At 41.8% G+C, this 16,035-nt stretch overlaps 1 protein-coding gene across 2 annotated transcripts in view; it reads right to left on the bottom strand.

The window, feature by feature from the left end:
- Nucleotides 1-16,035, bottom strand: part of RABGEF1 (RAB guanine nucleotide exchange factor 1) — a 34,848-nt gene that overhangs the window by 11,677 nt on the left and 7,136 nt on the right. The window contains exons 2-4 of one of the 2 annotated variants that reach the window (XM_051992036.1): nucleotides 4,224-4,409; nucleotides 2,475-2,641; nucleotides 484-603 (exon numbers count right to left, since the gene is read on the bottom strand). In XM_051992036.1, the coding sequence (XP_051847996.1) occupies nucleotides 484-603; nucleotides 2,475-2,641; nucleotides 4,224-4,402 (466 nt within the window). In that variant the 5' untranslated portion in view covers nucleotides 4,403-4,409. The remainder of the gene's footprint in view (nucleotides 1-483; nucleotides 604-2,474; nucleotides 2,642-4,223; nucleotides 4,410-16,035) is intronic. The other variant, XM_051992037.1, reaches the window with a different exon arrangement.

Below are 16,035 nucleotides of genomic sequence, written 5' to 3'. Positions count from 1 at the left end.
TTTTGGTCATTTCTGAGATGTAAAATTGACACTCCCATGAATACCTACTTCAAAGAGGGATAGCCATAGAATAAAGAAGCCCACCTGTACATATGTCTTCAAGCCATGCAGTGTTCATCCATCTATCTATATGTACATGTGTGCATAAAATGTTATATGCATGTGAGTGTGTGTGTGTGTGTGTGTGTGTGTGTGTAGGTAAAAACACAACTAAGAATGGAAAATTTTAGTCCACAAGTAAAGGGCTTTGGAACAGTTTTACATGTCCAATTAAATTAGCAAGCCCTACTGGGCCTATGTAGGGTTCTTCTCTGTAATAGCTGCCCTTGAGATCCCTAAAGAAAGTATTCAGGCATGGCTTGGGAAGCCTTCCCCGGGGGCAGGAGTCGGAGCTGGCACAACCTCAGTTTGCAGACTGCAGAGTCAACAACGTGCGTTCACTGATCTAAGCGGGCAGCGCCAGGCGGTCCTGCGCATGGTTACCTTCGGAAGGTGAGGTCAGCTCCCAGGCGGGAGTGAAAATCTCCTTCAAGTCCCTGAACAGGTTATCAGCGTTTCGCTCCCTCCCAAGCTGTCCTTGCTTAAGAGTTTTCTCTTGAGCCACTGAAATAAATGCAGGAGCAAGAAAAACGCCAAAAGCAAGAAAAGCAAGTGATGGGGGAATGAACAGAGGAACCCAGGACACAAGAAGCAAGGTGCCCGGAGCTGGGCCAGGATCAATGATTGCCTAGGAGCCAGACTGGGTCAGGGCATTAAGGACCCCGACTAACACCCGCCAAAAGGACCGCTCCTGCTGTCGAAATACACATGGGTTGTTTTGGAAAATGTGATTTCTAAGACTTCTTTACATATTCTAGCTTTCTATAAAGATAGAAAAGGAGGCCCATTTATAAATGAATAAATAAATGCAAAAGCTTCCAGATCAAAGTACCAGGAGGAGTTTTATTTAAAAAAAAGAAAGCAAGCAAGCAAGCAAGCTCTGTAATCGCATTAGAAATGCTCTTTACATAACGTACTTCACATGCTTTCTAATAGTCCTTTGCTGTGTAACATTTTTAAATCTCAGAAGAGAACCTGGACCCATGGTCATCATACACATCAGCAGAAAATTGGGCTCCAAGCCCGGGACCACATGGGGAGAATTCTACATCAGTCACACATTAGGGGCACCTTGGTGAGACCCCATGGGCCCAAAAACTCTGGGTTCAAATCCCAGTGGGCCTGCTCCTCATGACCAAGGTATCAAGTTTCCCTGAGGCACCATCTGCTACCTTCCCAGACGATCCCAAAGGCCTCCTGCTCTGAAAGTCCAAGATCCCTGAAAACCTGTCTCCATCCTCAAACCCCAGGGCCATCATCGCCTTATCGGGCTTACTCAATTTAGCCTGACATTGCCAATTCTCAACACAGAGAGGTTTTCTCTCCAGAGAAAGGATGAGTGAATAACTGGGCTCCAGTCCCTCAGCTTTCTAATATACTAGACATCCACTGGAGCTCCAGGAGCTGTCCCCATCGCAGTGATTCAGTCTATCAGAAACACAATCTTTTGTGCACCACATTCTGAATACATTCTCCACTCAGACACTGGAGACACAGAACCCCTTCTACAGATCACCCAACACGCCACCTTGAATAAAAGTCATGGAACCAGGCGAGTGCCGGGCACTCGAGTCATACAGAAGACAGAGAATATGAGCTTTGTCAACAGGCCATGTTTTGTGGGAAATAAATTTTTCTCCTGAAACCCAGAACCAGTGAGGCCTGAGGAGCTTGCTTCATTTACTCCCTTGCATCAGACTATATTATGGGCTGGACTCTAGACTTTACCAAGGACCTAAGTTTGAAATTCCCACTTCAGAGTGGGCTACAGGTAGACAGCTGCTGATAGTAACAAGCCAGGTTGCTGCACAACTTCAGGAACATCCTACTAACCACCCTCGCCCCCATGAACTCCTAAGGTGCTGAGCCCTAACAAGGGGGTCTTTCTAGCAGTGCCCTGGATTCCATTCCAGAAGTCAGCTAAGAAGAGATTTCCCACCCCCAGGTCCCAATCTTAGAACTTCCTCTAACAGGATCGGATCCCTCTAAATAAAGTTGAGGCAATGAAGGTGCCACAAATCTGCTGACTTGGTCCTGAGAAAGGGAACCCAGGGACAGAACCCTCTTATGAGTCCCGGATGCTGAAAAGGAAGGCCATGCTAAGACCAGAAAAAAGCAAGCATGGAAGGCTTGAGCGCCATATGCAATGATTACCTTCAAATTACCCAATTCCATTCCTCAACTGTTATCATCTGTGAGACACAAACTTTTAAATAAAGGCCCCCACACACACTCCTTCACCTCCCCACAGCAAATTTTTGCTGACTAGCTCAGCACTGCCCCAAAATGGAGCCAGTGCTCACCCCAAACTGCCTCTATCTGTCCCCAGCACCCAGCCCCCAAGCCTGCAGACAAAGGAGGGGACAGTCAGTTACCCTTTTTGGGGCCACCTCGGGAGGAGGCGCTGAAGAATTTTTTCACCGTTGTCACCTTGCGACTCTTCTCATTGGTTTTCTTTCCCTCAAATTTGGAAAAGGTGAGGGACTGGGCTCCTTGGCTGCTCTGACTGCTAGCAAAGGCTTCTTCTTCCTCCCTCTGGAGCCTGCAACGTGAGAGACGTGGATAAGTTGGGAACAAAAATGTTCCGGGGAAAGGGGTTTCCCTTGTGTCTAAGAGGATTTCCTCTGAACTCAATGATCTGGGAGGAAGCCAGAGATTTAGAACCAGATGCTAAACCTACCAAAAAGTCTGAAAAAGATAGTTCTCATACTTCACAAACCCTCTCCTTCCCAACAAATCCACTGTCACCTTGCTCAAGGGGAATGTTCCATGAACAGTAAGTATCCCCAACATCTAGCAAAGTGCTTCCAGGAAGCAGGAGCTTGGGAAACATTTAGTGAATTGGACTATTTCTTTAATTAGAATACAAAATATTAGCAGTTTATGCCTCTATCCCAGGACACACATTAAATGTTTGACATCTGCTTCACTCCTAGAAGCCAATAAAGAGCCTGCAGGACCATTTAGGCTCTGTGGCAATGGCCTACACACACTTAGGATGCAGAGTCAAGGAAGAGATTGTCCCAAGGGACATTTCTCATGAATTCATGGTCACAAACCACGAGTGTTTCCCAGACACATCCGGCTATTACCTCCACTTTCTCCCCATCAGAAAATTGCTCTGCCCCGAGAACCCTCCCCACCTCCCAGATGGCCAGCTCTGGCCTTCTCTTGCTCAGCTGCAGATTTCCAAAGCATTTCCCGGCATCTCTAGCCACAGCATTTTGCCCTCTCCAGCCCTTCCAGCTCCCCTTTAGATGTTGTCTTCCCCCTAGAATGTCAGTTCTTTGAGGGCAGGTACTGGCTTGCTTGCTTTTATTTGCATCCCCAGCACTTAACTGAGAGCCATCACATATGCTCTATCCTTCCTCTCTTCCTTCCATCTATCTATCTTCCTATGTATCCATTTCTCCACGTTCTTTCTATCTATCCACCCATCTATCTTTCTATCTATACATTCATCTATCCATTTATCTAGCAATCTGCCCAGTTTACTATTTGTTCCCATCTTTTAAATTTTATTATAATCCCTTAACTGGGGAATACAAATCACCTTGAATACAAATCTACATCATTTTTAGAGTAAGGCTTTATTTCTGGATTAAAGGTTCTATACGTCAAAACAACCCACTCATATTTATTGATTACATATTATTAGGATATGATGAGCAGAAGTCTTTACCCTCAAAGGGATTACAGTCTAGCTATTCCAGGGACTCACACATAGGAAACAATCAGGGAACACAACAGAGGGTAGCAGAAAGAGCACTGAATTAAAAATCAGAGGAATTGAGTTCAAGTTCTCCCTCTGCTACTTCAAATCCCTTCACTTCTTAGGCTTCCTTTTGATCATCTGTAAAATGAGGGATTTGGATTTCATGATCAGGAGAGTCCCATCAGCTCAGGCATTCTGTAATTTCTAATATGTACTAACTGCTCCATTGTCATCAACGAGAGCCTAAACTGAGTCTAACAAGGAACAAAAAAGGGAGATAGGAAATGTCCTTTTCCCCAGGCGTTATGCCAAACACCCGACAATCCAATGTACAGGAGTGGGAAAAGGATTAGTTGCCAGGGAAAGAACCATATCCCACCCCCTCAAGCAGCAGGAAGTCATCCCTCACCGTTCAGCCAGTTCCCAGTCCTCCTGAATCTGCCGCTGTCGGGCTTTGTGATACTCTTCTCTCCAGCACTTGGAGCAGAAGCCCTGCCAAGCCAAGTTGCCATAATAACCACATCCTTTCTTGCACAGGAGTTCCGACTGGTCCACATGAATCCCTCTGCGTTCAGACTTCAGGTTCATCTTCCTTCTGTTAACCAAGGAACAAAAGGAGGGAATTAGAACTTCTAAAGCTTGGGTATACCATGGTACAGGAAGAAGGAATAGCAAAATCCGATGGGATTTATCCATGGCCTTAAACTCTCCCAAAATTAGGGGAGAAAAACTAGCAAAGTTGTCAGGTCAGAGCTTACATTCTCGAGACTCAAGAGGGGCCTGGAGATTAGACCGGTAGGAAACCTTTGAGGACAAAGTAGGTCCTTTTCAGGCACCAACAAACTCTTTACAATTCTTACCCAAAAAACACCATTCAGCAATGCCTCAGTGTTTTCTTACTCTACTTTGACTTTCTGCCTCTGAAGAAATATTTATATAATACACGTCCTTTATACAGCAATGCTAAGAGGAAGGCGGGGGCAGTTAAGGCATCAGTGACTTTGGGAAGTGACAGGGCTGTTTTGTTCCCTACAACCACGCCTCCATTGGTCAATGGAGGAGTTTCTCTTTGAGATTTGATGTAACATTTCCTGCGGATTCACACAAGAAACAACGTCTGTCAGCTGGGTGACCCATGAAAAGAAATCAATGAAAGATTCATCTTGGGGACATCATGAAAATAGGGAAGTATATATTAGCACATCCTTTTCCCTTTTTAGGTAGTAAGGAGAAAGAATCTGTCTAATTTGGAAAAGCTGGTTCCCAACAAGAGAGGTGACACCGGGGTCAAGAATATCAACAGTTGTTCTAGCTTTTTCCAGTCCAACTTTTGTGATAAAGACAATGCAGTTGGGCAGATATTGGCAGTTATCTTCTTTTTCCTTGTATTCACTAGCACAGAGTCAGTGGTTAGAGGAAGAGGAGACATTCTAGGAAAGGAAATCCTCTGGATGGAAATAGCTCATAGATTCCTCCCAACCAGAAAAGCTATCACTTATAAAGTGCTTTATTATGAACTTAACTAACATACACACAGAATGGAAAAGAGAATTATCTATGAAACTGTGAACTTTCTCTTCTGAAGGTATTGTTCCGTCATTTGCAGTCCCCTTTGGGGTTTTCTTGGCAAAGATACTGGAGTAGTTTGCCACTGAAGCAGTTCATTTTCAGATGAGGAAACTGAGGCAACTAGGATGAAATGACCAGCCCAGGATCACACAGCCAGTAAATGTCTGAGGGCAGATTTGAACTCAGGAGTTTTCCTGACTCCAGGACTGGTACTCTAGCTACTGTACCACCTAGCTGCTCGATAGGGATGATAATCGTAAAGGGCTACAGAAGTTGGGAATGGGTAGGATTGAGAATATATAGAGATGGGATTATTTTTTCTTCATGAGACAGGAGTAGAGAAGGAAACAGGAAGGAAAGATATTGAATAAAGTGAGATAAAGAAGTGGAAAGATGAGACTGGAATAGCCACAGTTGTTTCAGTGAACTATGAGGAGAGGTCCTCAGCTCAAAGGGATAAGAGAGGAGGTACCATGGAAGGTTGGATCAGAGACAAGAGTGCTTTGAACAGCTGTTGTGGCAAGCAGGATGATGAAGAGAGGAGAGGAATGGATGTCTGTCTTTGGGCAAAAATGTCCACACATAGGCCATAACTAAAAATAAATTTTGATCAGTACTTCAAACCCATCCTCTTCTGCCAAGAGGCAGAAGGTAAGTTTCGTTGTAATGATAACTGCTCAGAATGGAGTCTTTGATTTCACACACACACACACACACACACACCCACCCACACACACACACCATTTTACCATTATGAACTTGACAAGCATCAAGAAACAAATCTTTTCCTAGACAAAGAACAGAAAACCCATTAAAAATATTTTATGGGAAACTATAAATTTCTACTACATAAAGCTTATTTTAAAAATTTTTTAATTTTAACATGGCAGTTCCAACATTTCCCTGAATGTCTGTGTCCCTTTCTGAATTTTCTGATGCTCTCTGTTTATTGTTGCAATGACTTGTGGGTATTCTTTTTTTCCATTTAAAAATTTTAATTACTTATCTCACTCCCTCCAAATAAAAGTTCGCCCTTCCATAATTTCTGCACTAGTCACTTCTCTGTGACCTAAATCAGTGATTTTCCTCTGAGGAACAGAGCTTCAGGAAGACCCCATATTCTGCACCCTTGACTGAATCAGAGATCCTATTCTAAGCTCAGAGGATCAGAGTTGCAGGCCTACCTCTAGCCTATACAAGTAGGCTCAGCTGGAGAGCCTTCCGTGGGCTAAATCTTTGATCCCTCTCTGGGGTTGGAATATCATCTGTGAGAAGCCCCCCCGACCTGACCATCTTTGCCAGTCTTCCCAAAGATTTTTAATAGTTCCAGAAGCAGAACTGATCCTTCTCTTAGCATTTTATACAGATCTAATCTGCAAAACAGACTTACAAAGGCTCTGTTCTGACTTCTTAGAAGACTCTGAAGACTTTAGACACCAAGTACCTGCCATTTAAAATTGGCAGAGCAAGGTGGGATGAAATAGGTCCAAAAGGAAGTAAACCTAAAATGTGCTCTAAAAGACTGTCAAACTGGGTGAGCTGCCTCTAGGTTCTTCCGTGGTGAGAATCTTCAAAAACTTCTTTGATACTTATCACTGCCTTTGGCAGAATTGACATCACATCAACAGGAGATCTGATATACAGGTACCTAGTTTATTTTTTTTTTCTTTTTTTTTTATTATAACTTTTTATTGACAGGGTATTGACAGCCTTCTCTATAGCTGTAAACCTCATATAATAATAATAATAATATGATGATGATGATGATGATGATGATGATGATGATAATGACAGACTTGGGATGGAAAGTAGCATTTACATCCAGAGAAAAAACTATGGAGACTGAATGCGGATCAAAGCTGAGTATTTTCATCTTTTTGTTGTTGTTTGCTTGTTTTATTTTTTTTCCTCTCTCATATTTTTCCCCTTTTGATCTGATTTTTCTTGTATAGCATAACAAATATGGAAATGTTTAGAAGAACTGCACATGTTTAACCTATATTGGATTGCTTGCTGTCTTAGGGAGAAGGGGAGGGAGGGAAAGAGGGAGAAAAATTTGGAGGACAAATTTGCAAAGATGAATGTTGAAAACTATCTTTGCTGGTATTAGGAAAAATACACTATTTTTAAAAAAATTAACAACGATGGCTAGCATTGATGTAACGATGCCCATCGTGTGTCAGCAATTTATAGAAGTGTCAGAAGTAGACCACAAATCTAGATTCTTTGATTGCAAACAGGCTCCCTTTCCACTGTAGCACGCTGCCCTCCAAAAGACTCACCAAAGAGCTGACTGGCCATTCATTTTTTTAAAAGGATTTTTAGAACTCAAAGCTCAGGTGTGCAAGTTTCCTAAAGATGGTAGGATATTCTGAATGTCTTTACCATTAAGACGGGATAAAGATTCTCTAGCATATCACTTGGACCACATAAGGAGCAATGAGTTAAATTCTGTAGACAGTTTCAACTGGGGGAAAGAAAATAAAGGGCATACTCAAACAAATGCCTTCATTTAGTTTACAGTTCCTTCAGAATACAATGAGAGGTTCTAAGTGAGTCTCTGGAGAACCTAGTTGGTAACAAGAACCCATTCTTTTGACTGCAAGGAGATTATCAGAAATGGTGTCAACAGAGGCACTCCCTTTAACTTCTGCATTTCAGGTACTCCCTGAAATATAACTCCTACAGACTTCCTTCTGAAATTCAACTAAGTTATTAAAACCTTCTGCATTTCAGAATAGCAATGTAATCAAGCCTGAGTTTTCTGAGATAGGTAACAATTTGTAGAGGGCAGGATTGGATTGTTCATCTACAAATTAAAGATCGGCTGAGATGAACTCTAGAATCCTTTACAATCCTCAAAGTCAATGAATCAAAGATCGAAAGAATCCAAGATTATTAGACACATAAGGGCAGTGGAGATTATTACCTATTTCAACTCCCTTATTTGCTTTAAAAAAAAAAAAAGTGTATTTATTGCTGTCATTCATTTTTTTGCCTTACTTTCTTTTCCACTCCCCTGTCCAGCAAGCCTTCCAGCGCAACAAAAATCATTTTTAAAAGAGAAAAGTGGATCAGCCAAACTAAGCAATATACTTATATCATACTCCACATCCCCAGTCTGTACCTTGCACTAAGTAAGCCCTTGCTGTACCAGGAATTGTATTAGAGATTTTGTTATCTGTCCTTCGTTCTCATGGCTCATGACCTCAGGGAAGGGATGCCAAAACAAGCAAATGGATTGGACTGAAGTGGGGGAGGACTATGCACAGTCTCACATTCTCCTCCAAAGCCAACCAGGGCCAGTGGCAAGAAGGAGATCAGGACATCTGGAGATGATCCTCACTAGAGAGACCAGGAAACACAAAAAGCAGAGTTCTCGTTCTCAAGGAGCTTAGTCTGACATGGAAGATAACTAGACAGGAGAAATGGGCAGTGCAAACAGAAAATCAGCTCAGAGGAAAGGCAATGGCTTCCCCAAGTGCAGAGTCTGAAAGCTTTGCCTTCTGCGGAAAGTGGCATTCCAGCTGAGACTGCAAGACAGTGGGAGGCAGGAGGGAGGCGGGAGGAGGGCACTCCGGGCATCAGGCCAGCCAAAGAATAGGTCTGGAGCGTGGAGTTCGATGAATACAAGCCCCTGGTGGATGGACCACACCGTGGAGGGAAGTCCAGTGTAAGAAGGCTGGGAAGGCCAGAGGGGACAAGCTGGGGGGAGGGGGTGCATTTTCTCAGCTCTTTCTAAACAAGAAACCAAAATGATGAGAGAAAGGCTCAGAGTCCTTGGGGGAGCCTGCACTTGAAAGAACTAGGTCTCATGACTCCCTACTCAATGCTCTTTACTTATACTGGAAAGTCACAGGATCTCAGACTTAGAGCATGAAGGGACTTGGGAGATTACTGAGCCCAGCTCCTTCCTCTTAGAGAAAGACAAACCCAGGCCCAAACTGGCCCCAGGTGATCCAGCTGTTCCCCAAGCAGAGCTGGGATTTGAATCGACATCCTAAGCCCCCCAAGTTTTCTGCCCAACCAGCACCCACATTTTCAATGCAAACAAAAATCTTGAAAGTAAAGCTGCCAACAGAATACTGAAATCACTAGAGAAGTCACCATAGAAAATTCACCAAGTCTAAGAAACCTGACATTTGTCCACTTTCATTTTCTCCAAAGAACTGCAAGATCTAACTACTGAAGACAATAACTATCTTATCAATTAACAAGTCAATTTCAAAGTGACCCCAAAGGTCATAAAGCTCTTCAAAAAGCAGTAACAGAGTTCTCCCGAAGAGACAAGGGGCCAGTCACCGAATCTGACTAAGCGGAAGGACCCTCAAAAGCAGGCTAGTTTAACCTGAAATAGAATTGCTGCCCCACTTATTCCTAAGCAATAGCAATCACCCAATCTTGGCATAAAGACTTCCACTGACAAGGAGCTCACCACTTCTAGAACAGGAGTTCTTGACTTTTTTCTGGCCAAGGACTGCTTTGGCAGCCAATTAGGTGAAGCCTATGGACCCCTTCTCAGAATCATAGAATCTAATACAGAAAATAAAATACAAAGGAAACCAATTATAATGTAGAGATATCAAAATACTTAAGAAAAAAGTTCAGAGGCTCCTGGTTCTGGACTGTTGTTCTGGAGGAAGCACATTCGCCATGTGGCTAGCTTTAAATGATGGGAAATTTTCCCTGATTCTTTGGACCCTTCACTTGCCCTTTTGACTTCTATCCTCCCAGGTCAGATCTAATCCTTTCTTCCACATGACTATCCTACATATACTTGGAAGAGAGTCATTACTATCTTGGTCTCCTTCCCCTGGATTTCTTCTAGTTGTCAGAAATTTCAAATACCTGCTGTGTTTATAATGAAGAGCAAAATGAGCAGAACAGTAACAGCAATACTATTCAAAGAACAACTTGAAGCAAGTAAATCATTTTGACTGTTATAAATACCCAAACTAAAAAGGACTTATGAAGGAAAACGCTATCTACATCAAGACAAAATACAGATAAATGTATAGAATGGCTATGTGCAGTGGCACACACACATTTGTATCTAATGGTAATCATTAGAGATGGTTACCATCTCTAGGGTAGGGAGAGGGAGAAAAAGAGAAAAAGAAAGTTACATGATAATGTTATTACATATTTAAAAAGAATAGCAAGTTGTACATATTACATTTGCAATCTTTTTAAAATTATACTGTTATGGAAATTGTTTTATTCCATAAATTAAAAATAAAATAAATTTTTAAATTTTTAAAAAGTAAACTATATGAAGTGCTGCAAAACCAGTCCCACTGTTTAAAAAGATCATGAGGCAGTAAGACCCCTTTCAGTGGGTTCACCTTTCAATTTTCTTCATAGGAAAGATTACTAGATCTTCTGGTCATAGAATTATAAAATCAAAATCTCCAGGTACTTTTGGAAAAAAATGGTTTGTTGTTTATCCCAGTAAAATCCCCGTAGGCATGCTTTGTTTCACTATTCATCATCAGATTTAAATTTTAGTCACAGAACAACTAGTGGATCACACTAGCTTCAATGTCTCAGCTTTTTCCAGGAATCTTTTTAGTGCTTTCAACTCTTTTCCTTATTTCTTTCTCTCTAGATCTGTCAGATTAAACTCAGTACATGTATTCTTGCTCTGTGCTCTAAAATGCATGGTCTCTAAAGACATACTCTAGAGATTATTAAATCAATTAACATTTCTTCAGCTCCTCTTCCAGGCAAAGAAATGGACTCAGCACCAAGGACATCCAGAGACATCTAGGACATCAGGACAATCACTGGATTTGGAGTCAAAGGCCCAAGATTGACTTAACAGCCCTGCTACTTGCTATCTATGTTGTCTTGGCCAAAGCCCTCACTCTCTTATCAGGGCTTCAGTTTCCTCATCAGAAAAAAGGAGGCGTAAGGTTCCTCTTAACTCTAAACCCTATGATTCCATCTAATTGTTTCCCTTTTAATCTTAGCATTATTAGATTTGTTTGTGCAAAAGCTTTTTAATTTTATGTAATCAAAATTATCCATTTTATCTCCTGTGATCCTCTCTTATTTCTGGCCAAGAACTATTCTTCTTTCCAAAGATCTAATGGGTACTTTTCCCCATGTTTTTCTAATTTGTTTAAGATGGGATTTTTTTATACCTAGGTGCCTTAGATACTGGGCCTATAGCCAAAAGAGATTAAAAGAAAAGGGAAAGGAAAGGGATTCATATGTGCAAAAGTATTTATAGTAGCTTTTTTTGGTAGTAAAAAAAAAAATAGGAAACCAAGATAATGTACATCAATGGAGGAATGGCTAAATAAGTTATGATACATGAATGTGATGGAACACTATTGTGCTGTAAGAAATAAGGAAATAAATTATTTCAAAAACATTGCCACAGTCTGTCCTTCTCAACCTCCATGAGATCCCTGGAGAAGCAAAAATTAGACATGACCTCCCATAGTCCCAATCATGGCGGATGGTGCCGTACACGTGCAGGCCTTCAGAGGTCAGCACCTCTCATACCACATCAGAGTGAGTTTCGGATAGTTCAGAGAATAAATTGCAGGGCTTAGAGTCGGAAAGACCTGAGTTGGAATCCAGCTTCAGACACTTCCTAATTGTATGATCCTGGGTGAGTCACATCTCCAATTGCCTGTTTCTTCATCTGTAAAATGAGATTGATAATAGTACCAACCTTCCAGGGCTGTTGTGTTTTGTCAACTTCAAAACATTATATAAATGCTAGCTATTGCTGTTGTTGCTTCATGGAACAGCAATGCCCACACATCAAAGTGGGACATCTGTGTTCCTCAGTACAATAGTTGAAAGGTTAACAGATGATGCTTCCATCAATGGACAGCGATTAGTCCTGGATCAGCAATCACCAAGAGTCGAGGCTTCTGAAAAGCTGCCCAGCACCAACTACACACTGGCCAGTATTCCCGGAGGAGATGCTCTTCAGGGCAGCTGCATTTCCAAGGCCAAACATATTATAAACTGCCAGGGGAAGCCCTTCCTAAGCTCTCCTAAGATCCGTGATATTGATACCATCACTCTTATGGAGTTCTATTATTCCATCTGGCCACCAGACCACTACCAACAAAGTAGCAAGAAATTGGAGACAGCCTTCTCTTTCAGCAAGGACTCCAACGTTCTGCAGATATCCCTTTAAAGTCACGATGGGAGCAAACCACCCTGTGGCACCTTGTTTTAGGCAGTGCAGAGGGGACTCTCCAAGCCCATTATTTTTAACCTATGATTACAGGTTTTTTTCTTCTACCCTTTTCCCCAATTATAAACCTGCTAGATTTTCTGTGATAATTAATGGTTAACTAAATATGTTTTCTTAAATTGTATTATGTCCAACAAGCTAATAAATCAAATAAAATCTGTTTTCTTTAAAGGTCCCACGACTGGAGGAAGGGGGAACAAAGAAGACTACCAGAAGCAGATTGCTAGAGGGAGTTGCCAGACTCCATTGAATTATCCATAATAAAAACCCAGAATCATCTTTAAAAAAAAAGTTATATTATAATCAGCACACAAAATACAAATATGTAGCACATTTTAGAAAATTACCCTCTAACTTGGCTAAATGGTTGGCACTTTAAAAGATAACTTTCAGTGACCTGGAAAACCACCTAGAACACCTAATTCCCTTGATAAATGAGTCAAGTCTGTCAAGCACTTATTAAGTGCCCACTATGTACTAGACACAAGACTAAATGCTGAAAACAAAGAACATAAATATTGTATCAAAAACCTTACTTTCTAATGGAGGTGACAATGTGTAAAGACTGAACTGAGGCATTTTCAAGAGTTTTAGTACAGATGAAAGATAACCTCAAAAGGAAGGTACTAGCAGCTGGCAAGATGGTAAAGGTTTCCTTCAGAAGATGACATTTAAAGGGGCAGAGTGAGGGATTAGTACATTTTCAGCCTGGTAGAGGGCCAGGGTAAGGTGGTAAAGATGGGAGATGGAGCACCATATTTGAAGAACAGCAGGTAAACCAGTGTAACTGGATTGCAGAACAGAAAGAGGGGAATAAAGTAAGAGAACACTGGCACGGTAGGAAGGACCCAGGTTCAAAAAAAACCTTTAAATGCCAAACTGAGAAGTCTGTATTTGATCCTGAAATTAATCAGAAGTCATTCATGCTCAGTGAGGGAAGGAAAAGGGCATACGTGACTTGATCGCCATCTGGCTGCACTCCTCCCACTTCCACATCATGCCCTCTGGAACTTCATTATCTTGCAATGTCATACCAACTGAGAAACTCACCCTTCCTCTACCCCATGGCCCAGGATCCATATTTCCTTCTGATTAGAACGGAGGAAGCTGCTATAGAGAGCCCATCCTTGCAGATCCTCCATTTAAGGAGAGTGCCCAGGACATCCATTTCATCTCACCCTAGCCTCTACCCTTGTGGTTAGCTTTGTTTTAATGTGCTATCTAATTAGAGAGGGAGCTCCTTGAAGAAAGGGGTTGTCTTTTGTGTTTCTTTGTATCTCCAGCACTTATTGAAAGGCCTGGCATATAGTAGGCATGTAATAAATGTTTGTTGACTGTCAGACTGATACTTCAGGAAAAATTACTTTGGTGGGTGAGTGGAGGATGAAGAGAGGAAACCATGAAGCAGAAAGATCAAAGAGAAGTCTATCTCAACAGTGAGAGAAGTGTTGGAGGCCTGAAACAAGAGGGTGGTTGTGTGAACTGTAAGAAGGGGATGGATACCAAAGAGAGTATAAAGGCAGAAGTGACTGTATTTGACCATAGGCTATGTGGGGTGAGTTTAAGTAAGAAGTCAAGGAAGCCAGAGCCTGAGAGGCTGGGAGGAAGGTGATGTTCTTGACACTAACAGGGAAGTTTGAGAGGTAAATTAAATAATGTAAACTCATGATGGAAATAGTTTTATGACTTCTTCCACCACTGGATAAAGCAAACTAGAATTAAATAAGATTGGCAAGAGGTGATTGGTGAAGGGACAAGGAACAAGGGATTGGAGAGCAGAGGACAGTTTAGCACGGAGTTCATTTATCAAGTGAAGACAGAGAAACAAGGATAGTGTCAACACGCAGGGGATAATGATGAATAAATGAGGTTTTAGTGTATAAGCAATTAGACATTTTCATTCCCCCAAAATTCTGGTCCACTACAATCTGTGATTTTACTACTGTGAGGAAACTCCAGAAAGAAACCTGCTAGCAAAACAGATCTGTAATTTTTCAGAAATTAAATGATTTTGAGAGTTGTCTGACCCTGAGAAGTGAAGAAACCAGCCCAAAATAATAGAATCAGCAAGATCCAAGTCCTTCCTGAAGCTAGTTCTCTATCCTATGTGCTGTGCTGTATCCGAAGGAAAAACATCAATAATCTCTTACATGCTTTTAAAAATACAAAGTGAAAGAACTGGCCTTTGAGTGTTTGCCCTACAATTTCAGCTAGATGGAGCTGCAGTGGATAGAGTACCAGGCCTGAAGTCAGGAAGCTTCACTGTGGGTTCAAATCCAGCCTCAGACACTTACTACCTCTATGACTGGAGCAAGTCACTTCACACTGTTTGCCTCAATTTGCTCATCTGTCAAATGAACTGGAAAAGAAAACGGCAAACCACTCCAATATTTTTGCCAAGAAAACCCCAAGTAGAGGTCACTTGACCTCAATCACAAAGTTGAATATAACTGGAAAATGACTGACCAACAAGCTACAAATCTGGAGCCATGAGTTCTTGAGCAAGTCCCTTAATCCTTCTGGGCTCTAGTCTCCCAATGTGTGAAATGTAAACAATGCTTGCTCAATTATAACTGCTTAGCATCAAATGAGTGTAAAAGTACTTTATAAAAAGTGAAGCTCCATATAAATATAAGGCATTGTTAAAGTGCCTTCATAATATTTCGTTGAATCCTCATAAACAATTGCATGAGGTAAACAGGGCAGGAGGAAACAGATACAGAGAAGGTAAAGACTGTCCAACGTCACATAAAGTATTGATAATTCTCTCTTCATTGGAAAAAAGGGGGGGGGAAGGACAATGGGGTAGAAGGTATAGTTTGCCTAGGCTTCTCAGGGTCTTGGAAGTCAGTTCTCCATTCATCTCCCTACATGGGCTCCTCTGCAATGCATTGAGGCCACTTACAATCTGGGGGACCCTGGGCTATCATTTGACTCTTCTGATATTCCTCATGGATCAAATGAGGTCAAACTTGCATCTGATGAATTCAAAAGTCCCTTCTGGCTCCAAATGTTTTTGAAGCAATGATAAATTCCCAAAGCATCAGCCAGCAGCTGTGACCAAGATGCTCCTTTCACTTCCACCCATGAGATTAGCAGCCAGAGCTCCTCTCCTGGCCTGCTCACCAAAATCTGACTTCTTTTTCAAGAAGTAGATGTAGTTCAAGGTTTACTGCAGTCAAAGTAAGATTCATAACCTAAGAAGAGGTGGCAAAGCCTGATCCCTAAGCAATCACTTCTGGCCAACCATCAATTGCTCTGTTGGATCCTTCAAACCTAGCTTTCACCTAGTCAAAATTATCCTGTCAGGAGATGGTATCTGCTAAACAACAGCCTAATGACTCAGGATACCTGCAAAAATTAAACAATCTTACTAAAATCCAGCTCCTGGTCTACCTCTGCCTCTAGGATCCAATAAAAGTGGGAAGAA

This window comes from Antechinus flavipes, chromosome 4, assembly GCF_016432865.1.
Source record: "Antechinus flavipes isolate AdamAnt ecotype Samford, QLD, Australia chromosome 4, AdamAnt_v2, whole genome shotgun sequence".
Lineage (NCBI taxonomy): Eukaryota > Metazoa > Chordata > Mammalia > Dasyuromorphia > Dasyuridae > Antechinus > Antechinus flavipes.
Note: the sequence above shows the minus strand (reverse complement) of the source record. Positions and strands in the feature narration are given on the sequence as shown.